Here is a 24,847-nt window from a genome sequence, read left to right on the forward strand (position 1 = left end):
ATCTCAACTCACTGCGACCTCTGCCTCCCAGGTTCAAGCGATTCTCCTGCCTCAGCCTCCCGGGGATTACAGGCAAGTGCCACCACGCCCAGCTAATTTTCGTATTTTTAGTAGAGATGGGGTTCACCAGGTTGGCCAGGCTGGTCTTGAACTCCCGACCTCAGGTGATCTGCCTGCCTCGGCCTTCCAAAGTGCTGGGATTATAGGTTTGAGCCACCTTGCCCAGCTGATATTGCCACCAAATACATTAAGGAAATGTCTCAAGAAAAAGGAAACATGATGTATTTATAGGAGCAAATAACAGTTGGCTTGCAGACATCCTAAATGGTGGATGGCAAGCTTGACTTTTCCAAGGTTTTCCAATCTTTATGTTCTTCTAGTGGGTCTTCAGGTTACTATGACTTGTGTTAATAGGCTAACAACAAAACTGGATACCTCTTTAAATCAGACCATTCTACAGTGAACTATGGTCTTCAGTTGCCATTGTGCCCCAATAAGGACTATGACCAAATGAGCTCAGATGCCTATATTGTGTGAACTTTGACTTGTTTGATTTGGATGTTTGGTTCATAGGGGCTCCTATTGAAGAGTACTCTTCAGTCTTTTGGGATTATCCTCCTGACAGTCATCATAATAATCCCCCTAGGACACTATATCCTCTTGGTTTTTTGGGTTTTTGTTTGTTTGTTTGTTTTTCAGACAGTTTTGCTCTTGTTACCCAGGCTGGAGTGCAATGGCGCGATCTCAGCTCACTGCAACCACCGCCTCCTGAGTTCAAGCGATTCTCCTGCCTCAGCCTCCCGAGTAGCTGGGACTACAGGCATGCACCACCACACCTGGCTAATTTTTGTATTTTTAGTAGAGACAGGGTTTCACCATGTTGGTCAGGCTGGTCTCAAACTCCTGACCTCAGGTGATCCACCCACGTCAGCCTCCCAAAGTGCTGGAATTACAGGCGTGAGCCACCGTGCCCATCTTAAATGTCATCTTAAATGTCTGTATGAAGCCATCCATTGAGTGTCAATCTCTCAAAAATTGAGAGGCTGACCAAAATGGAGGAATTGTTAAACTAAATTTGGCTTGAGAATGCCTCTGTACTTGAGTCCTTATGGAACAAATTGTAACCTCAGTACATAAACTAACTACAAGCCTAACTTAGGAGTATACTTTTTTAACAGTAGTAAGTCTCAGCCGGTCACACCAGCCAAGTGTCAGTCAATCACAGTTGGGCAACTGATCAGACCATATTCAAAAAAAGCAAATGCTGAGCTGTAATCACCTGAGGTGTTCATAAATGCTGCCCGCCCACGTTGCAGGCTACAAATCTTTCAACCTGTTCTGGTTTTGAGGGTTGCCTGATTCATGAATCATTCTTTGCTTAAATAAATTCTGCTTTAATATAATTTGTCTAAAAATTTTAACAGGGCTATGAATTTTCTTTCGATATATGAGTTTTTCTTGGCATATGTGCTTTACATATATCCCATAGATTTGGATTTGTAACAATTCTTTAATTTCTGTAATTCCCTATATCCAAGAGTTGTGAAGCATAGGTTTTAAAGTTTTCAGGTAGAACATTATGCCAGTTATCAAACTGTTGCATTTCAGATGCAAACTCAATCTTCATTGCCTGCTCTGTGAAAATGAATATGGGCCCTTTAAACATTGTTTCTTTGCCAGCTGGCACAATATTTAGCTTTGACAGTAGAGGGCACTGGAGAGACACTGCAGGAGGCTCACTCATTCAGTAGGTTTCCACGGCCTGGGTGGCTTCTCCAGTGCCAGGTTCCTGTGCTGTGTGCAGCCTTTCTAAGTGGCTAACTTTTGCGGCACAAACAAGCTTCTCTAGCGTAGCTCCTTCACCATGTTGCTCCAGCACCAGGCTCCTGTGGCGGTGGGCAGCTTCTTCAAGGCCCAGATCCTGCAATATGCAGAAGCCTACACCACCTAGCAACCGGCAGTTCCTCCAGGTACTTCATAGTACCTGGTAGTTTCACAGCAGAATGGCTCTAAGTGGGGTACCTCCTATAATAAACAGTCTTTCAGCATTACAGGGCATATCGCCAGCAGGTCCTAGAGAGGGGATTTCCAGCAACTTCCACTGGTGTGGTACAAGAGGAACTTCTCTGCCATTCACCAAACCAAGGCCATAACCCCTCCAGCAACGGGGCACTGGCTCTCAGCCCTAGAGGGGCCCCTTCCTTAAGTGCACTGTCTCAGCCCTAGGTTTGCTGCTGCTTCTTATCTGCATTCCTCCGTTCTTTAGAATTCCTTTTACTCTTCCATAAAATCAAAATAATACCTGATACGAAAAGTGGACAAAGATCTTTAAAGAAAAAAAGAACTGAGGCAGGAGAATTGCCTGAAACCGGGAGGCGGAGGTTGCAGTGAGCTGAGATCGTGCCACTGCATTCCAGCCTGGGTGACACAGCGAGACTCTGTCTTACAAAAAAAAAAAAAAAATTAGCCAGGCGTGGTGGCACATGCCTGTAATCCCAGCTACTTGGGAGGCTGAGACAGGAGAATCTGGGAGGTGGTTCAAGCAACAAGAGCGAAACTACGTCTAAAAGAAAAAAAAAAAAAGAACTATAGACAAATATTCATAAACAGAGATGCAATAATTTAGAACAAAATGTTATAAGGGCTAAATGATAAGAACTTATGAACATAAAGAAGGAAACAGGCCAGGCGCGGTGGCTCAGCCTGTAATCCCAACACTTTGGGGGGCCGAGGCGGGCGGATCACCTGAGGTCAGGAGTTTGAGACCAGCCTGGCCAACATGTAGAAACTCCATCTCTACTAAAAATACAAAAATTAGCGGGGCATGATAGTGGGCACCTGTAATCCCAACTACTCAGGAGGCTGAGGCAGGAGAATCACTTGCACTTGGAAGGCGGAGGTTGCAGTGAACTGAGACCATGCCACTGCACTCCAGGGGTGACAGAGCGAGACGCTGTCTCAAAAAAAAGGAAGGAAACAAAAGAAGGAAACAACAGACATGGGTCTACTGGAGAAGGGAGAGGAGCAGAAAAGATAACTAGTGAGTCCTAGGCTTAATACTTGGGTGATGTAATAATATGTACAACAAACCCCTATGACACATGTTTACCTATGTAACAAACCTTCACATGTACCCTCAAACCTAAAATAACAATTTTTGAAAATTGCTAAACATGCTACAAAAATCGTTTTAATATAGAAATAAAAGAGCTGTTAATGACTCTGGGAAAAAAAGTTAGCAAATGGAATCCAACAGTACATAAAGAGCACAATACAACCTTGAATTTCCAACTTCAAAACTTACTGTAAAACTACAGTAATTAAGACAGTGTAGTACTCGCATAATCATGACATAAAAGATCAGTGAGATAAAACTGACAGAAATAAACACTAATATTTATGGTCAATTGATTTTTGACAAGGGTATCAAGACAATTCAATGGGGAAAGAATGGCCAGAGGCGGTAGCTCACGCCTGTAATCCCAGCACTTTGGGAGGCCAAGGCAGGCGGATGACCTGAGATCAGGAGTTCGAGACCAGCCTGGCCAACATGGTGAAACCCTGTTGGGTTTCTCTACTAAAAATACAAAATTAGCCGGGCATGGTGGCGCATGCCTGTAATCCGAGCTACTTGGGAGGCTGAGGCAGGAGAATCACTCCAACCTGGGATGCGGAGGTTGCAGTGAGCCAAGATCGTGCCATTGCACTCCAGCCTGGGTAACAAGAGTGAAACTCCGTCTCAAAAAAAAAAAAAAAAGGTGGTGGGTGGGGGCGGATAGAATAATCTTTTCAACAAATGATGCTGGGACACTGAAAATCCACATGCAAAAGAATGACATTAGGCCGGGCGCAGTGGCTCAAGCCTGTAATCCCAGCACTTTGGGAGGCCGAGACGGGCGGATCATGAGGTCAGGAGATCGAGACCATCCTGGCTAACACAGTGAAACCCCGTCTCTACTAAAAATACAAGAAAAAAAAATTAGCCGGGCGAGGTGGCGGGCGCCTGTAGTCCCAGCTACTCGGGAGGCTGAGGCAGGAGAATGGCGTGAACCCGGGGGAGCGGAGCTTGCAGTGAGCCGAGATCGCGCCACTGCACTCCAGCCTGGGGCACAGAGCAAGACTCCGTGTCAAAAAAAAAAAAAAAAAAAAAAAAGAATGACATTGGATCCCTACTTTACACCATTTATAACTTTTTTTTTTTTTTTTTTTTTTTTTGAGACGGAGTCTCGCTCTGTCGCCCAGGCTGGAGTGCAGTGGCCGGATCTCAGCTCACTGCAAGCTCCGCCTCCCGGGTTCACGCCATTCTTCTGCCTCAGCCTCCCGAGTAGCTGGGACTACAGGCGCCCACAACCGCGCCCGGCTAATTTTTTTTGTATTTTTAGTAGAGACGGGGTTTCACCGTGGTCTCGATCTCCTGACCTTGTGATCCGCCCGCCTCGGCCTCCCAAAGTGCTGGGATTACAGGCGTGAGCCACAGCGCCCGGCCCATTTATAACTATTAAGTCAGGCTAGGTGCAGTAGCTCACACCTGTAATCCCAGAACTTTGGGAGGCCAAGGTGGGAGGACTGCTTGAGGCCAGAAGACCAGCTTAAGGAACATAGCAAAACCCCATCTTTGTTTCAAATAAATTTATAAAAAATAAAAATAAATAAGTTATTTCATGTTATATGTATTTTACCACAATAAAAATATTCAAAATGAATCAAAGACCTAAATGAAAGTGCTAAAAGTATAAAACTCTTAGAGTGTAAATCTCCATGGCCTTAGACAATGGTTTCTTTTTGTTTGTTTGTTTTTTCTTTTTCTGTTTTGGACATGGTATATTGCTTTGTCACCCAGGTTGGAGTGCAATGGCATGATCATGGCTCACTGAAGCTTCGACCTTCCATTCTCAAATGATCCTCCCATCTCAGTCTCCCAAGTAGCTGGGACAACAGGCACACAGCACCATGCCTAGCTAATTCTTTAAATTTTTTGTAGAGACGGGATCTCATTATGTTGTCCAGGCTGGTCTTGAACTCTGGGATTCAAGTTGTTTTGCCTCCCAAAGTGCTGGGATTGCAGGCACGGGCCACTGCACCCAGCCAACAATGGTTTCTTCGATATGAGCCCCAAAGCACAAGCAACCAAAGAAAAAAATAGGTTAAATGGGGACTTCATTAAAATCAGCTGGTGCAGTGCTGCATGCCTATGGTCCCAATTCCTCAGGAGGCTGAGGTGGAAGTATGGCTTGGGTCCAGGAGTCAGAGTCTAGTCTGGGTAACATAGTGAGACCTCCATCTCCAAAAGAAAAAAAAAAAAGGAAACTACCTTTTGTGCTTCAAAAGACACTATCAAGAGGGTTAAGCAAGGAGCATTGGTTCATGCTTGTAATCCCAACATTTTGGGAGGCTGAGGCAGGAGGATCACTTGAGGCCAGAGTTTAAGACCAGCCTGGGTAACATAGTGAGACCTTATCTCTCAAAAAATAAACAAAATTAGCCAGGCATGGTGGCATGCAGCTGTAGTCTCAGCTACTAGAAAGGCTGAGGTGAGAAGATCACTTGAGCCTGGAAAGTCAAGGCTGCAGTGAGCTGACATTGTGACACTGCACTCCAGCCTGGGCAACAGAGCAAGATCCTGTCTCCAAAATTAAAAAAAAAAAAAAAAAAAAGAAAGAAAAAGTTAAGCCGGGTGCGGTGGCTCACACCTGTAACCCCAGCATTTTGGGAGGCTGAGGCAGGAGGATCACTTGATCTCAGGAGTTCAAGATGGGCAACATAACAACACCCTATCTCTACAAAAATTTTTTTTGTTTTTTGAAATGGAGTTTCGCTCTTGTTGCCCAGGCTAGAGTGCAATGGCGAGATCTTGGCTCACTGCAACCTCTGTCTTCCAAGTTCAAGCAATTATCCTGCCTCAGTCTCCCAAATAGCTGGGATTATAAGCATGCGCTACCACGCCCAGCTAATTTTGGATTTTTAGTAGAGATGGGGTTTCTTCATGTTGGTCAGGCTGGTCTCAAACTCCTGACCTCAGGCAATCTGCCCACGTCGGCCTCCCAAAGTGCTGGGATTACAGGTGTGAGCCACCATGCCTGGCCCAAAAAGAAATTTTTTAAGTTAGCTGGGCATGGTGGTGTGTACCTGTAGACCCAGGTACTCAGCAGGCTGAAGTGGGAGGATTGCTTGAGCCAGGACTTCAAGGCTGCAGTGAGCTATGATTGCATGACTGCACTCTAGCTTGGGCAACAGAGTGAGACTTTGTCTCAAAAAAAAAAAAAAAAAAATTAGCAGGGCGTGGTGGCGAGTGCCTGGAGTCCCAGCTACTCGGGAGGCTGAGGTAGGAGAATCACTTGAACTCAGGAGACAGAGGTTGCAGTCAGCCAAAATCACGTCACTGCACTCCACCCTGGGTGACAGAGCAAGACTCCATCACACACACAGACACACACACACACACACACACACAAAGTAAAAAACCTACAATAGGCTGGGCATGGTGGTTCACACCTGTAATCCCAGCACTTTGGGAGGCTAAGGCGGCCAGATCACTTGAGGTCAGGAGTTCGAGACCAGCCTGGCCAACATGGCAAAACCCCATGTCTACTAAAAATACAAAAATTAGCCAGTCGTGGTGGTGGGCATCTGCAATCCCAACTACTCAGGAGGCTGAGGCGGGAGGATCACTTGAACCTGGGAGGCAGAGGTTGCAGTGAGCCAAGATCACGCCACTATACTCCAGCCCAGCCTACAGAGCGAGACTTCATCTCAAAAAAAAAAAAAAAGCAAGTATCTTGAGTAGACATTTTTCCAAAATAGATATACAAGTGGCCTATAAGTACATAAAAAGATGCTCAACATTATTAGCCATTAGGAAAATCAAGTCAAAACCACTTTGGAAATAATTTGCCAACTCTTCAGAAAATTAAACAAGGTTACCATATGACCAAGCAATTCCATTCCTAGGTATAAATCCAAGACAATTAAAAACATATGGCTACACAAAAGCTTGTACAGGAACGTTCATAGCAGCTTTATTCCAATACCCAAAAAGTGGAAGGAACCCAAACAACCACCAGCTGCTGAAAGGATAAACAAAATGTGGTATATCCACACAACGGAACATTGTCCATGGCGAGGAATGAAGTTAGTCTCAGCTACTGGGTGTTGTGTGTATGTGGCGGGGAGGGAGGGGGTTGAGGTGGGAGGATTGCTTGAGCCTGGAAGGTTGAGTAACATGGGAAACCCCGTCTCTACCAAAAATACAAAAAATTAGCTGGGCATGGTGGCGCACACCTGTAGTCCCAGCTACTCGGGACGCTGAGGTAGGAGAATCACTTGAACCTCGAGGTTGCAGTGAACTGAGATTGCGCCACTGCACTCTAGCCTGGGTGACAGAGGGAGACTCTGTCTCAAAAAACAAGAAAAAAAGAAAAAAGAAAGGTTTGTGGTCGCCTAGGGCTGGGGTGAGACAGGGGATGGAATGAAATGGGGAGTGACTGCTAATAGATACAGAGTTTCTTTTTAGGGTGACAAAAATGTTTTAAAATTCATTGACTATTGATATTTAGTAAATACACTAAAAACCATTGACTTGTACAATGTAAACTGGTGAAGGGGTGGGGGTGGATGGGGAAAAGGGAGATGTTGATTCCAGAGTACAAAGTTTCAGTTAGGTGGAATAGGCATTAGTGACCTACTGCACAGAATGGTGACTGTAATAATGCACTATACTTCCGAATTGTTAACAGAGTAGATCTTAAATGTTTTCACCACAAAAAGATAAGCATGTGGGCCAGGCATGGTGGCTCACACCTGTAATCCCAGCACTTTGGGAGGCCAAGGCGGGTGGATCATGAGGTCAGGAATTTGAGACTAACCTGGCCAACATGGCGAAACCCCATCTCTACTAAAAATACAAAAATTAGCTGGGCGTGGTGGCAAGCGCCTGTAATCACAGTTACTTGGGAGGCTGAGGCAGGAGAATTGCTTGAACCTGGGAGGTGGAGGTTGCAGTGAGCTGAGATCGTGCCACTGCACTCCAGCCTGGGCGACAAGAACAAGACTATGTCTCAAAAATAAAAAAAAAAAAGACAAATACGTGAGGTGATGGATTTGTTAATTAGCCTAATTTAGTCATTCCACATTGTAAACATGTATCTAAACATCATACTGTACCTCATAATACAGTTATTTGTCAATTAAAAATAAATTGGTGAACTACATGGCATAGGAATATCTTAATAAAGGTATTATAAAACAGTAGAAAAGCACATGCGCACACACACACAAAGAAGGAATTGTTTTGATAGAAGGTGCTATGCAGTAAATTTTTCTTTTTGTTTGTTTTGTTTTGTTTTGAGACAGTCTCGCTTTATGGCCCAGGCTAGAGTGCAGTGGTGCTATCTCGGCTCACTGCAACCTCTGCCTCCCAGGTTCAAGTGATTCTCCTACCTCGGCCTCCTGATTAGCTGGGACTACAGGCACCTGCCACCATGCCCAGCTAATTTTTGAATTTTTAGTAGAGACAGGGTTTCACCATATTGGTCAACCTGGTCTCGAACTCCTGACCACAAGTGGTCTGCCCGCCTCAGCCTCCCAAAGTGTTGGGATTACAGGCCTAAGCCACCATGCCGGCCTGCAGTAAGTTTAGACAGATGATGCTAGACATGAAATAAAAGAGTTGATGAAGAGCCCCACAGAGTTTGGAGCATTATTTTTGGCCCAATTTTACAGGTGAGGAAACTGAACTCCACATAAACTTTTTTTTTTTTTTTTTTTGAGATGGAGTCTCACTCTATCGCCCAGGCTGGAGTGCAGTGGCAAGATCTTGGCTCACTGCAACTTCCGGCCTCCGGGTTCAAGTGATTCTTCTGCCTCAAACTCCTGAGTAGCTGGGACTACATGTGTGAGCCACCACACCTGGCTAATTTTTGTATTTTTAATACAGACGGGATTTCACCATATTGGCCAGGCTGGTCTCCAACTCCTGACCTCTTGATCCACCCACCTCAGCCTCCCAAAGTGCTGGGATTACAGGCGTGAGCCACTATGCCTGGCCAAACTTTCTTTTTTCTTTTTTTGAGACAGGGTCTTGCTCTGTTGCCCACACTGGAGTGCAGTGGCACGATCATAGCTCACTGCAGCCTCCACCTCTCTCGGTTCAGGTGATCTTCCCACCTCAGCCCCCTGAGTAGCTGGGACTACAGGCGCTCACCACCACGCCCCGCTAATTTTTTTGTAGAGACAGGGTCTCCCTGTGTTAAATTTTTTGTAGAGACAGGGTCTCCCTGTGTTGCTCAGGCTGGTCTGAAACTGCTGAGCTCAGGTGAGCTTCCCACCTCAGCCTCCCAAGATGCTGGGATCACAGGCGTGAGCCACCATGCCTGCCAGAAACTTCAGACCATATAGCTAGCACACGATGGAAGCCAGATTCCAATCCAGGAAGTTAATAGCCAAGCTGGGGTCCTGACTGCTACACTACACTGCCTCCTGGGAACATGCGTCTCTAAGATAAAGGCAGGGTGGAGAACATCTATTGCTGAGAATCTCTCCCCGAGATTGCTCTCTTCCTAGTGCCAATTCCTCAGTGCTCATCGGAGAGTCCTCATCATTTGGGTGCCTACCATCTGTTTAATAGACATCGTGGAAGTCTTGGTTTCTGCAATTTCTAGAGTGAAATTCAGGACAAAGCAATCTCCTTGCAAATATTCAGCATGCAGCTTCTCTTCAGGGAAGTGATGGAGCGATGCGTCTGCCAACGTGTATACTCAGTTGAAAAGGATCAGATAGAAGGCTTTGTGACACAGCCCCTGATGCCAGAGCAACCTCTGAAAACTCATAAAAATACCGGTTGCATAAGCTCTTTTTGGAATGTTCAGGACCACAACTGAGGACAATACTAATTCTTCAGGATGAGTTTAATGTAGCAGCAGATTTCTACATCTCACGACATTTCTGTGTTTTAACCTAAGTGTAGGTTTTGTTTGTTTGTCTAATGTCTGATTATCAAATGAATACGGAGATCTAAATCTTTGTATAATATCTTGGTCTATTTCTGTGAGCTAGATTCCCAGATGTGGAATAATCCCGAGTCAAAGGATATGAACATTTTTAAGGCTCTTGATCTGCATTGCCAAATTGCTTTGCAAAAAAGATTGAACCAATTTACACTCCCACCAGCAGTGTATGAGAATATATTTAAATGCAAATCCCAAGCTGCAGAACATCTCTTTCTTAGGTATTTCAACTTAAAATTTTTTTTTTTCGTGCTAAGCAAAAGCTGACCCAGGATGTTAAAAAAAGAAAGTCTGACATAAAAATGGAGCAGATAGTTAAAACAGCTTCTTAGGCAGAAATAAGCTTTCGAAAGGCCCAAGCAGGATGATAAAAATTTTAAGGCATCATAGCACGAAGCACAATTCTAAAGGGACCATTAACAGTTTGGCTGAGATTGGAAAAGTAACCGCCAAGAATGCTGGGCGTGGTCAATGTCCCAAATTCTAGATTAGAAAAAGCAGGGTGTTTCACTCATTTACACTTCACTTTCGCCTAAGGACGATTTAAGATACCCAAAGGCAGGATCTTGATAAGTAGTATTGTTTGAATCAGTAATCCCGTGAAAATGAAAGAAATCCACGCCCCCTGAACTAAGGTCAGCGTTTATCTCTTCTTTCCAGGCGTTCCATCAGGACGCCTCGCCTCTAATCTCAGTTCGGTTTGCCACAACTACCGCCTCCACCCCTAATAATGGGGTCCCATGATTTTAGGGAAGACACGGGTGGGCAGGCAAGAGGAAGCCCAGATTCGGGGTACCAACCCACAGAGCGCCATATAAATTCAAAAGGTGCTGGGACCTCAACGTTCGGCCCCCCGAGCCCCTGTTATTTGGGAAACCGCCCCGTCCCCGCCTGCGAGTCTTCCACGACTACTTCTCGGTTCCCCCGTGCTACCCGCTTCCACCGGCAAGAAGAAACCGACGGCCGAGGAGCCAGGAACTCGATTTCGCCCCTTCCCACTCTTCTTTTCTCACTTTTGTTCGGCTTTTCCTGCTTTCCCTCCCTTCTCTCCTTTCTTCTTCGCGTCCTCCCTCTCTCCTCCTCCCCTCGCCTCCAGTCCTCCCCCCACTGAGCCCCCTGCGTCCCCTCCCCCGCCTCACCCTCGCCCCGCTCCACCCGCAGCCCCGCCCTCAGCCAATCAGAGCGCGGCCTCCAGTGGCCCCGCCCTTCCCCGGCGATTCCGGGCGGGCCGGGCCGAGCCCAGGCCGTGGGTGCGGAGGGCGGCGCCGCGGGGCGGGGGCCGATGGGTCCTGGCGGACGGGAGGCGCCGGCGCGGGGCTCGCCTGGACGCGGGTGTGCGGGGCTGTGAGGGGGCGAGGCGGGCGCTGCGGCCCGCCCGGGATGGGCCAGCCCTGGCCTGGCGGGGCTGAGCCGAAGGCGAGGGCGGCGCGCGGGCCAGGCCTGCCGAGCGGGCGGCCCGGGGGCTGAGGTAGAAGTGGGCGCGGAGGAAGGGGCCGAGCCAAGGCGGTGGGTGGAGCGGCGAGGGGGGCGGAGGCTGGGCCGCGGCGGGCGAGCGGAGCGGCGCGCCTGTCCGGAGCTCGGCGGTGGCGCCGGAGGAGGCTGCGGCGGCGGCGGCGGCCCGGACGAGCGTCCGGAGGTGGCGGACGAGGCGCCGGGGGCCCCCATGGGCGGGTGTGTGGGCGCCCAGCACGACTCCTCGGGCAGCCTCAACGAGAACTCGGAGGGCACCGGAGGTAGGTGAGCGCCAGGGGGCAGCCTCGGCCCCCCATTGTTCCCGGCCAGGCCCGGCCACCTGTCCCGACCCCCGCGGGCCCCGCCGGGCCCCCGCGCCCCTTTGTCATCCCCTCTTCCACGTCATTCCCCGCGCTCCGCTTCCGGCTGCCCTGTCGGCCGCAGGGATCGCCCCTTCCCGCCCCAGCTGCGAAGAAAAGTCCTCTGAGCGCCGGGGACGTAGCCCTCGGCCTCGCCGATCGCTCCGCTCGGCTCGGGGAAGTCGGACCCGAAGCTGCCCTTCTGGCCACCTCACTCCCTCTCCAGCCCGTTTAATTATTGAGAAACAGGATGGCGGCGCCGGGGTTGCGGAAAAGCAAATTGATGGCGGGGGGAGGGAGCTTGATGCGTTCCCTCCGACGGGCCCCGCCACATCTTTCCGCACCCTTCCTTGTTCAGTGGAGTTGGCTGGTCTCAGCTTTCCTGAGTTTCAGATGACAGCTGCCCCGGTTGGTTCCAAATTGGCCATTTAAACCCGCGAGTTTCTGGAGCTCGGCTGGGGGAGACTCCAGTGGCCGCAGGCATTGTATTGAGGGGAGGGGAAACGGTCTTCCCGGGTAAAACGTGGCTTCTTGCTAGAGCTTGGGGGTGTTAGGCCGGTGTGCTGTCGGGGTGGGCTAATCAAATTCCCATCTGGCTTACGTAGAAGGAAAATTATGCAGGATAAAAGTACAAATGCAGTTGGACTCTGACTTACCCCAGTAAGATCAGTACTTTAAAAGTTTTCTAACACGGGAACGCACATCTACTTTATAGTAAAGGCGTGCTGAGGATAGGTATTTTAATTCAATCAGTAGTAGTTGTAGTATGGCAGTATAATAATAAAATTAGTTCTACCTTTATTTGACCTTTGGTTACGTCCATTCTGTAAAATATTTTAGTTATAAACAGCCTTTAGGCAAAGATGATAGCGTTGGTTTGATTTTTGACCTAATGTTAGCCGCCTTAAAATGTGCATGTTTGTAAATTTTTAAATTGTTTGGGTATGGGAGGGTTTACAACTGTTTCTTAGCATACTGACATTTAGACCAGTTGCTTGCCATGTCACTTAAGCTCTCTTCACAAACCATGTACACCTAAGTTTTTTGACTGATGGATTTCCTGGCTTCCATGATGGTTAGCCATGCCACTTTATTAAAATCTATGGGTATCCTGTATGGCTAAATCCTGGGTAAATAACTTGAGAACTCAGTGAAAGTTGTCTTGAAAAAGTCCATGAAAATGCTACTTTATAGTGTATTTTATGTCGTAGCATTATTACTGGCACATTGAGACCCTCAGTGACAACAAAGCAGGAAGATAAAAAGGGCATGATTTAAAACAGCCTTGGGTTAAGGTCAAATTGGGGGTCAAAATGAATCTTCCTCTAGTTGTGGTGATCATTAATGGTTCTGAAATATATTAGTATTTGTTATAGCTAGTGTTTGGTTTTAATTAAATTTTTTTCACACTCATTTTAATATTGTCGTAAGCATTTTGTTCTTCTCGGTAATGCATGTGGATTAATTTATTTAAGCCTTTTGGTAGTGTGACTTATGACCAGACAGGCATTATTAATATGGGCTTTAAAAAGCGTGAAATCTTAGCTTTGGGTAATTTATTACCAGTGGTATCCAGTTAGATAGCTATAGTATCAGTTTCTTTGAGGACTGAGTTCTCTGGACCATAAGCTGTGCTATACATAAAGTTTAGAAAAAGGAACATCAGCCACCAAACGTCTTTGTATTCTTTTGGAGAGAGTGCATGGGCCCTGATGTAACTGGGGTTGGGGAAGAGGCTCTTGGGCTAAAGGATTATTTCTGGAATTTGATTATGGACACTTTTATTCTCCATTATTGTCGTGATAATTAAGAGTTAATTGTGGTTTAGTGAAATTAACTCAGGTGTGTTGCAGGTTAACATATAAAAAAAATTATTGCTTATTAAGTAGATTGTTGGGAAGGGAAAGACTTTTTCCTGAGGGTGTTGGCACAGATCCCTAGCTTTTCAAACATACTGTGGTAGTGAGTGAGGTTTGGGGGGGTTGTGGGGAGCTTGGTTTGGTTTCTCCAGACAGGTTCTTGCTTTGTCGCCCAAGCTGGAGTGCAGTGGCACAATCACAGCTCACTGCAGCCTTGACCTCCCTGGTACAAGTGATCCTTGTACCTCAGCCCCCCGAGTAACTAGGACCATGAGGTGCATTCCACCACACCCGGCTTATTTTCTTAAAATTTTTAGTAGAGGCGGGTTTTGCCGTGTTTTTAATCTGAATGTATTTGGTTATGAAAATTGTTGTATCAACATGGAGTCTTCACATGCTTCTTATAACGGGTTTAAACTTTTCATGACAGATTTAATTACATTCACCAACCAGGCGGGGTGGCTCAGGCCTGTAATCCCAGCACTTTGGGATGCTGAGGCGGGAGGATTGCTTGAGCCCAGGAGTTGGAGACCAGCCCAGGCAACATAGTGAGACTCTGTCTTTAAAAAAATAAACAAAATAATTACATTCACAGGGTTTTGCAAACATCACCATTTTGGAATAGCTTGACCCTTGCTAAATATCAGCCAGCCTTAGTAAGAAAAAGATTTTTAAAAAAGTCTTTTGACCATTTGAAATACTATACTTTCCTTTTTCCCTCTGAATCCATCTCTTATGTATGCAAGTAATTATGTATATATCAATAAAAGCTTCCTCACTAGGTGTATTACTTCTTTGAAGGAGTTTGGGAGATTTTTATAAGAGACTGTAGAATGTGGAAGTGGCTTAATTCACATTCTAGGCTTTGCATTATCTGCTGTTTTGGAATTAATTGTTGTATTTTCCTCTGGCGTATACCTTGCCTAAAATTTAGTTTTTGAGCTCCAGCTACTTAGGCTTTTTTTAAATAAAAAAAAAACTTTTATTTTTATATTTTGTTATTGAGATAGGGTCTTGCTCTGTCACCCAGGTTGAAGTACTGTGGCATGATTATAGTTTACTGCAGCCTTGAACTCTTGGGCACAGGCAGTCCTCTGGTCTCAGCCACTTGAGTAGTTAGGCTGCTTTTTTTTTTTTTTTTTGAGATGCACTCTTGCTGTGTTGCCCAGGCTGGAGTGCAGTGGCACGGTCTCCGCTCACTGCAGCCTCTGCCTCCCAGGTTCAAGAGATTCTCCTACCTCAGCCTCAGGAGTAGCTGAGATTACAGGTGCCCACCACCATGTCCAGCTACTTTTTTTGTATTTTTAGTAGAGACGGGGTTTTACCATGTTGGCCTGGCTGGTCTTGAACTCCTGACCTTTAAGTAATCTGCCTGCCTATGCTTTCCAAAGTGTTGGGATTACAGGTGTGAGCCCCTGTGCCCAGCCTGCTTTTTTTTTTTTTTAAATGCCTACTTTTAATCAAGGCAGGTATGTCATAGAAGTTATGTAAGATTATTTAACAGTTCTAAGCTTCCATGCTCCTAGAATTTCCCATTGGTTTGACTTTTTTTTTTTTGAGACGTTGTTTCGCTCTTGTTGCCCAGGCCGGAGTGTAGTGGCGTGATCTCGGCTCACTGCAACCTCCACCTTCCTGCTTCAAGCAGTTCTGCCTCAGCCTCCCAAGTAGCTGGCATTACAGGCGTGCACCACCATGCCTGGCTAGTTTCATATTTTTAGTGGAGACGGGATTTCACCTTGTTGGTCAGGCTGGTCTTGAACTCCTGACCTCAAGTGATCCATCCTCCTCGGCCTCCCAAAGTGCTGGGACCACAGGCGTGAGCCACCTTGCCCAGCCTGTTTTGACATTTTTAGACATTCTGTTTGGTTCTCCATCTTATTATAATGACATTGTGATGCTGGAGTCGGCACTTAGGACCTCTAGACAAGCCTTTAGCCATGGCATTTGCTAAGGAATTAAATCCTTTATGATTTTTAAAAATAAATATGTGGGCAGAAAATCCAATAAAATTGTATTAATTGAAGACAGCCAACAAGCTTTTCTTTTTTTCACCTCTTAAATGAAAGTATAGTGATGTACAAAGTAACTTCTCACCTTCTGAGTGTGTCATTTATTTTGTACATTCAGTGCTGTCCTAAGAGAATTGACCATGGTGGTCACAAGTTTTCAGGTTTACGGAGAACAACTGAATGCTGGACATTCATTCCTTTAGTAGTCTCTATTCCAGAATGTCTTGAGAACATCACGGAGTTCTTTCAGATACCTTATAGCAACCTTACAGACACCTACTCAATGAGTAACAATGGTTTTTGAATAGCATCTACCATTTATCCAGTATTTATTATATAACAGGTCCTAACAACCCTATGAGGTGAATAGTATCTCTGTCTCACAGATAAAGATTGAAGCCTAGAGATATTATTCGGTTAGAGCAAAAATAATTTTGTTCCTTGCCATTACTTTTAATGGCAAAAACCGCAATTACTTTTGCGCCAACCTTTAATAACTTGCTCATCATCACATAGCTTATAACTGGCAGTCAGAGCTTAAACCCAGAGCTGCTATAAAGAATGCTAGTTTTCTGTTTTTCCCTAGTTTACTTTTTTAAAATTGTGGCAAAATTGGCCAGGCCCAGTAGCTCACGCCTGTAATCCCACCACATTGGGAAGCCAATGCAGGCAGATCACTTGAGGTCGGGAGTTCAAGACCAGCCTGGCCAACATGGAGAAACCCCATCTCTACTGAAAATACAAAAATTAGCTGGAAATGGTGGCAAGTGCCTGTAATCCCAGCTACTCAGGAGGCTAAGGCAGGAGAATTGCTTGAACATGGGAGGCAGAGGTTGCACTGAGCCAGGATCACGCCATTGCACTCCAGCCTGGGTGACAGAGCGAGACTCCATCTCAAAATAAAGAAAAATAAAATTGTGGCAAAACGTATAACAGAATTACCATCTCAACCATTTTTAAATGTATAATTCAGTAATATTGATTATATTCACAAAGTTATATGGTGTAGAATCATGTAATATTTGCTTTTGTTTGTGGTTTAATTACCATAATGTCTCCCGCGTTCATCCTGTGGTAGCATCTGTCCTTTTTATGGCTAAATAATATTCCATTGTATGTATATACCGCTTTTTTTTTTTTTTTTTCCCCTCCATAAGGCAGAGGCCTGCTCTATCGCCCAGGCTGGAATGCAATGGTGCCATTCCATTGCAGCTCACTGCAACCTCCACCTCCCAGGTTCAAGCGATTCTCCTGTCTCAGCCTTCCGAGTAGCTGGGATTATAGGCACGCACCACCACACCTGGCTAATTGTTTTTTTGTGTTTTTAGTAGAGATGGGGTTTCACCATGTTGGCCAGGCTGGTCTCGAACTCCTGCCCATGTATATACCACTTTTTTTTTTTTTTATCCATTCGTCTGTTGATGGACATTTGGGCTGCTTCCACATTTTGGTGTGAATGATGCTGCTCTGAACTTTGATGTACAAGTATCTGTTTTCAGTCTCTGTTTCCGGTTCTTTCAGCTGTATAGGAGTGGAATTGATGGATCATATAGTAATTCTGTGTTTACCTTTTGGAAAAATTACCAGATTATTTTCTACCACTTATTCTTACCAGCAATGTATGATGGTTCCAGTTTCTCTGTATTTTCACCATCACTTCTTATATTCCATTTTTTAAATTACAGCAATTCTGAAGTAGTATCTTGTAGTTTGATTTGCATTTTCCTGATGAGTAGTGGTGTTGAGCACCTCTTTTCATGTCCATTTATACATCTTCCCTGGAAAAATATTTATTTATGCTCTTTGCTCATTTTTTTAGTTGTTTCGCTTTTTTTTTTTTGAGTTGTAAGAGTTTTATGTATCTTGGATATTGAACCCTTATCAAATATATGATTTGCAGATATTTTCCCCCATTCTGTGAGTTGTCTTTTCATTCTCTTGATGGTGTCTTTTCATGTACAAAGGTTTGTTGTTGTTGTTTTTTAATAGACTCTTGCTTTATTACCCATGGTGGAGTGCAGTGGTGTAATCATGGCCTACTGCAGCCTCAACCTCCTGGGCTTAGCCAATCTTCCTGGTTCAGCCTCCTGAGTAACTGGGACCACAGGTGTGCACTACCACAGCCAGCTAATTTTTAAATTTTTTGTATAGACAGGGTCTTCCTGTGTTGTTGAGGCTGGTCTCAAACTCCCAGGCTTAAGTGATCCTCCTTCCTTGACCTCCCAAAATGCTGGGATTACAGGCATGAGCCACCGTGCATCACCTGAAGTTTGTAATTTTAATGATGTCCGATTTATCTATTTTTTCTTCTGTTGCTTGTGCTTTTAGTTTCAGTTTTAAATATAAAGTAACCTTTCACTGATGTATATAGAATAGAGCTATAGCCAATTAATTTGCAAATCTCACAGCTAACATTTGCTTTCTCAACAAGAAGTAGAAAACTTTTATTTCCTCTGTCTGATCTGATGGATCTGATGAAAGGTTATTAGCAGTGAAATGGTTCATAAAAGTTGACAATTCAGTTAACAGGGTAGCTAAAAAAGAAAAAAAGTTGACAAAAGTAATTCATGAATGTACTTCGTCTTTTTGTTCCCATTTTTTTTTTTTTTTTTGAGACAGAATCTGCTCTGTCACCCAGGCTGGAGTACAGTGGCATCTTGGCTCACTGCAGTCTCCGCCTCCCAAGTTGAAGCGATTCTCCTGCCTCAGCCTCCCAAGTAGCTGGGATTACAAGTGCGCACCACCACGCCTGGCTAATTTTTGTATGTTTAGTAGAGACAGGGTTTCACTATGTTGGCTAGACTGATCTCGAACTCCTGACCTCAAGTGATCCCCCACCTCAGCCTCTGAAAGTGCTGGAATTACAGGTGTGAGCCACTGTGTCCAGCCATTTGTTTCCTTTTTTTGTCTTCTCCCTTCCCTCCCTTCTCTCCCCCTTTCTCTTTCTTCCCTCTTTCCCTCCCTCCCTTTCTTTGTCTCTGCACCCCAATAATGAACCTTAAAAATGAAAGCATCTGTCCTAAGAGAACATAATGCAACTGGCCCACGTGTACGGGGTCAGAAGGCTTGGGGGACTGGTCTTCGCCCCAGTTGATTATCTAGCTCAGTTTGTAAACTGATAGTACATGAGTCACATCCAGTCAACAAACATGCTTTATTTGGCTTGTATAATGTTTTTAAAATCATACCAGATAGAAGAATGATTATGAAGTAAAGCTTGGAAGTGGTTGTAAATAATACATGCATGGAGTAATGGTTGATAAAGTGGCTGCTTTGGCTTGAGCAGTGCGTGTGAGAGAAAATGATAGAGAAACGACAGGTATTGAGTAGGATGTTACTGTGGACTCTTGAAGAGCTTATCATCTGATGAAAAGAGTGTACTGACTGCTAAATATCATTCACTAAATATTAGTTGAACCACTGTTATGTACTAGTTACTGGGATTACAACAGAGGGAAAAAATCTCTGCCCTCAAAGGAATTTACAGTCTAGTACTTTGCTGCTCAAAAAGTTTTGTCTCTGGATCAGCAATATTGGTATCACCTTGGCAGCATGTTAGAAGTTCAGAGCCTCAAACCCCACCTTAGACCTACAGAATCTGCATTTTCACAAGATTCTCAAGTGATTTCCTATGTACATTAATGTTTGAGAAGCACTGGTATAGGATTGCCTAAAGTGGGAAGAGACTAGGGCGAGGAACCCATCAGGGAAAAAAACAGCATGAGTTGGTGATTTATTGGATGTAGGGATACAGAAGAGAAAAAGAGAAGTAAAATAATACGATGTTTATGAACCTGAGTGACCAGGAATATTGAGGTAGCTTGGCAGGTTTTGGGGAATAAGAAAGATATCTGGGAGAAGCCCTGGTTTAGCATTCAGTATATGTTAAGGTATAGGTGACAGAAGAATGTTTAAGTGGAGTCACCATTTAGTGTGGCACGGAAATTTAGATAGGGAACTCCTAGATGCTTAGGGCTATGATTGTGGATTTTGGGATCAGCTGGGGTGAGTTGACTGAAGGTGTAAAAGTGAATGACTGCCAATAAGTAAGTGAAAGAGGAGACGAATACTAAGAATTGAGTCATGAGAGTTTCATAAAGGGTGAAGCAATAAGAAAATCACCTCTAATCAGGCCTGACACATAGTAAGTAGGTACTTAGTATACTGAATTTTGTTGAATTGGGAAATAGGGAAGCAGGTTTCTGCTTGTAAAACTAATCTGGTTGCATTTAGAACAGATCATTCTTGAAATTTCAGAAAATAATTTGGTTCAGTAACTTGGTTCTAGCTATGGTGTGATATAGTTTGACTGTGTTCCCACCCAAAACTCATCCTGAATTGTAGTTTTCATAATCTCCACGTGTCATAGGAGAGACCCGGTGGGAGGTAATTGAATCATGGGGGTGGTTACCTCCATGCTGTTCTTGTGATAGTGAGTGAGTTCTCACAAGATCTGGTTTTATAAGGGACTTTTCCCCATTTCGCTTGGCACTTCTTCCTCCTGCCATGTGAACAAGGACGTGTTTGCTGCCCCTTCTACCGTGATTGTAAGTTTCCTGAGGCCTCCCCAGCCCTACGGAACTGTGAGTCAATTAAACCTCTTTCCTTTATAAATTACCCAGTCTCAGGCAGTTCTTTATAGTAGCATGAGAACGGACTAATACATGATGTTTGCAAAAATTCTAGCTGTAGTTTGTTACTCATATCCTAAAACAAGGTAGATTTCTTGGGTATGCAATTCCAGAATATACCAGTAGCCCTTTTGAGGTTGGTGTGGTTCAGGACAAACACATTCTCTATAAGACTTTCTTCACCAAGAATGTCGTGTGTACTTCTTTCTTATGTATTTTCAGTGTCCATTATATTCTACACATCATCTAACTGGTTTATTGAATTTTCTTATGCTTCTGTTCTTTGGGTTGTGCCAATAGTAAAGAGTAAAACAGCCGGGTGCAGTGGGTGACACCTGTAATCCCAGCACTTTGGGAGGCTGAGGTTGGCAGATCATGAGGTCAGGAGATCAAGACCATCCTGGCCAACATGGTGAAACCTTGTCTCTACTAAAAATACAAAAATTAGCTAGGCGTGGTTGCATGTGCCTATAGTCCTAGCTACTCAGGAGGCTGAGGCAGGATAATCGCTTGAACCTGGGAGGTGGAGGTTGCAGTTAGCTGAGATTGCGCCACTGTATTCCAAGCCTGGCGACACAGTGAGACTCCATCTCAAAAAAAAAAAAAAAAAAAAGGTAAAGCAAAATTGAGCATGAGGAGGACTAAAGATTTAGTCTCCTTTTACCCCTAGTGTGACAGTGGAAGTAAAAATCCTTCGTATTTTCTGGGTCGGTGAACTCCGGGGCGTTATGAGAGAGGTGCCTAAAATTTCATACCACTTTGGCAAGAGACTTGTAGGATATTTACTTGATAGAAAGCAGAAGGCAGCAAATTCTACTAGGATAAGTGGAGTTGTGGGGAGGGGACCAAAAGGAAAATGGGCAGCAAGAAGACACAGGTTGAAAATACAGTGGTATTCTGGGTAGGCAGGTCTGTCAGGTATGGGAACTTAATATATAGGTCAAGGAAGCTACAGTTGGAAAATATTGGACATGGGGAGAGCTGAATCCTCTTTGCGAAAAGTTTTAGCACTAGTGTTTACGTTAAAAACTGACATGGGCCATTGTAGCTGCTCCCTGATCATCTACCTTCCATTGGGCTAGTCCCACTCCATTTTCAATTTTCTATCAATAAAGGATTGGAATTTATGTTGGAAGTTTTTTTTGTTTTGTTTTGTTTTGTTTTTGAGAGGGAGTCTGTTGCCCAGGCTGGAGTGCAGTGGTAGGATCTTGGCTCACTGCAACCTCTGCCTCCCAGGTTCAAGCAGTTCTCCTGCCTCAGCCTCTGAAATAGCTGGGATTACAGGCGCCCGCCACCATGCCTGGCTAATTTTTGTATTTTTAGTAGAGACGGGGTTTTACCACGTTGGCCAGGCTGGTCTCGAACTCCTAACCTCAGGTGATCCGCCCGCCTCGGCCTCCCAAAGTGCTGGGATTACAGGTGTGAGCCGCCGTGCCCAGCCAGAAGGCATTTTAAAAGAAGAATCTTGCAGTGGACATTATGTGAGGATTTTTTTCATCTCTAATTTAAATTTATTTAGGAATCAGTTATTAGTGCTGCATTTTATGGACAGAAACTTTAATCCATTAGACATGATAGCAATTTTTATTCTTCTGACTTTTGATAGCCCTAGTCTATAATGCCTCTTCTTTGGACAGATTTTAATAGATGGGTTTTATTTTTAAATCTGCCTGATTTTCTTACTCTATATGCAAAGCTGTGTATATAACAAAGTACCTTGTTAGTACTACTTTACCCAGGTGAGTCCTCTAATGAGAATGATTATGAGTATTAAATCACTAGTAACAAAATTTTGCCTTTACATTGATGCATTTATCTCTTGTGGCTTTTGACCAAAACACATTCTTACCTTGTTGCAGGAAAACATTAGGTTTATTTAGTTTAAGCAACATGATCAAATTAACTGGACATGATCAATTTGCTGATTTAATGATTCTCATTTTTTCCTTACTGCAGACCACCTGAGTGGTTATCTTCATTTGGGGGGCCACTGCACTTGATTCTCCTCATGCCCCTCCTCATCCTTCGCATCTTTCCGCTTCTGCTTATCTGGCAGAACTAGGCTGTCAGCAAGCTTTTTCTTGAGTCACTGGTAATTCAAGGACCATAGGCTGAGACTTTACTAATGCATATGTACTTAAAGATGCATGTGTGTTGGCCAGGAACAATCAGCGTGTATTTGTCTTGCATCAGCTACTTTGACATGCCATCAGCAAGAATCGAGTTTGGTTTTTAATATAACCGTATATTGAGCTGAGCAGTTAAATACTGCTGAGTGTACATTGGGTGTTGTAATGCCATATTTTTGCATGTTTGCAGTGAAACTTAGAAGTTTCCATTATTGCTGTTTTCTGAAGTGGAATTTCTGTTGAAGTTAGACATCTAAGAAAAATGAAATATTTACATGTGAAAATCATTCTAAATGAATTTTATTTGAGTGTGAGGTCATAATTATATTTACATTTGCTCAAAACTTGACTAAGTAATTAATTAGTGACTATTGGGCTTTTCTGATTGAGTTCTTACCCTCACAGTAAAACCTTTAATTTTTTTTTGCATTTATTGTAGTGGGCTTTTAGGTATAAGCAAGGTCAAACTATTTCTTTGCATTGGTTCGTAGTTTCCATTCTTGTGGGCTATGTGACAATATCAAGGGAGTGGAGTAACAAATAGTTCAGTTCATTTAGTTATGAATCTGCCTTCAACTTAGAGCAGGCCCTTTATTTCTTAAGTGAGTTAAGATGCTTCTTCCTGAAACTTTAAAAAATAGTCTCCATTATTCCAACTCCCAGCACTTGACCCTAGCTGTAATTAGAGATACAAATAAGGCCTGCTGTGTGATATTAAGTACCTTATGGCCTACTTGCGGAATCATACATTTAGGTAGAACTTAGTAAAGTTTAAAAAGTCTCTACAGCAATCAATATATTATATAAGTTCAAGGAGGAGTGGGGAGCAGGGTCAGAAAGCATCACTGAAACAGTAATACAAGAACTTGGTCTTGTTTTTGTTTTTTGAGATGGAGTCTAGCTCTGTCGCCCAGGCTGGAGTGCAGTGACGCGACCTCGGCTCACTGCAAGCTCTGCCTCCCGGGGTCACGCCAGTCTCCTGCCTCAGCCTCCTGAGTAGCTGGGACTACAGGTGCCCACCACCACGCCCGGCTAATTTTTTATATTTTTAGTAGAGATGGGGTTTCACTGTGTTAGCCAGGATGGTCTTGATCTTCTGACCTTGTAATCCACCTGCCTTGGCCTCCCAAAGTGCTGGGATTACAGGTGTGAGCTACCTCGCCCAACCCAAGAAGTTGGTGTTAAAAGAGGATTAGGTGAAGAAAAGGCAGAGAAGGGCATCATTCTGTATGTAGAGGAAATTACTTGTACAGAGAGAGCATAAAAAAGAAACGTAGCGTTTAGGCGGATTGCTAAGAAGCTTGTAGAGGAGATAGGTGAAATGTGAAGTTATTAAGATATGTTATTAGATTTGGGAAGGCAGGATTGCCATAATCAGACCAAGTTGTGAGACTATATTATAGGTGATATTAGTTAAGTGGTTTAAAATTTTTGTTTTTTGTGCTTCTAACAGGCAATTCCCATGTAATGCTGCATTTTGCAAGGTTATTTTATATAAAATTCTAATGTACTAGGTTATTATAGTCTAACAGATTTTTATTCTGTTATAATTTTAATGCTACAGGTTGGACACCCCTAATCCAAAATTAGAGGACTTCAGGTTTTCAGATTAGGGATACTCACTTACTATGTGTGCTGCAAGTATTCAAATCTGAAAAACTCTAAAATTCTAGGCTGGGTGCGGTGGCTCACGCCTGTAATCCCAGCACTTTGGGAGGCCGAGGTGGGCGGATCACGAGGTCAGGAGATCGAGACCATCCTGGTGAACATGGTGAAACCCCGTCTTTTACTAAAATACAAAAAAATTAGATTGGCATGGTGGTGGGCGCCTGTAGTCCCAGCTACTCGGGAGGCTGAGGCAAGGGAATCTCTTGAACCCGGGAGGCAGAGGTTGAAGAGCCGAGGTCACGCCATCGCACTCCAGCCTGGGCAACAAGAGCAAAACTCCATCTCAAAAAAAAAAAAAAAATCTAAAATTCTAAATACTTCTAGTTTCAGAACTTTTGAGTAAGAGCTATTCAATCTGTGTTATCACAGATTAAGCATAAGAAATGTATTTAAATTAAAAATTAGGGCAGGTGGTGGCTGTGCCTGTAGTCCCAGCTACTTGTGAGGCTGAGGTGGGAGGATCTGTTTGAGCCCATGAGTTCAAGGCTGCAATGAGCTGTGATTGTGCCATTGCACTCCAGCCTGGGTGACAGAGCAAGACTGTCTCTCTCTTTTTTTTTTTAATTGAGACAGTCTTGCTCTGTCGCCCAGGCTGGAGTGCAATGATGCAATCTTGGCTCACTGCAACTTTTGCCTCCTGGTTCAAACGATTCTCCTGCCTCAGCCTCCTGAGTAGCTGGGATTACAGGTGTGCACCACCACGCCCAGCTAATTTTTTGTATTTTTAGTAGAGATGGGG

General features: G+C 44.4%; 1 protein-coding gene and 1 long non-coding RNA gene across 4 annotated transcripts in view; one reads left to right on the forward strand and one right to left on the reverse strand.

The window, feature by feature from the left end:
• Window positions 1-1,279: 1,279 nt before the first annotated feature.
• Window positions 1,280-11,086, reverse strand: LOC139363697 (uncharacterized). 2 transcript variants are annotated; one of them, XR_011624453.1, is made up of 2 exons: window positions 9,609-11,086; window positions 1,280-2,563 (listed from the first exon to the last, which is right to left on the reverse strand). It is a non-coding gene; the product is annotated as an uncharacterized lncRNA (long non-coding RNA). The 2 variants fall into 2 exon arrangements; XR_011624454.1 differs by having other exon boundaries at window positions 11,015-11,079.
• A 399-nt stretch (window positions 11,087-11,485) lies between these two features.
• The window catches only part of LOC105480873 (ubiquitin domain containing 2), a 71,728-nt gene continuing 58,366 nt past the window's right edge, over window positions 11,486-24,847 (forward strand). The window contains exon 1 of one of the 2 annotated variants that reach the window (XM_011740070.3): window positions 11,486-11,734. In XM_011740070.3, the coding sequence (XP_011738372.1) occupies window positions 11,665-11,734 (70 nt within the window). In that variant the 5' untranslated portion in view covers window positions 11,486-11,664. The remainder of the gene's footprint in view (window positions 11,735-24,847) is intronic. The other variant, XM_071098087.1, reaches the window with a different exon arrangement.

Source organism: Macaca nemestrina, chromosome 6, assembly GCF_043159975.1.
Source record: "Macaca nemestrina isolate mMacNem1 chromosome 6, mMacNem.hap1, whole genome shotgun sequence".
NCBI lineage: Eukaryota > Metazoa > Chordata > Mammalia > Primates > Cercopithecidae > Macaca > Macaca nemestrina.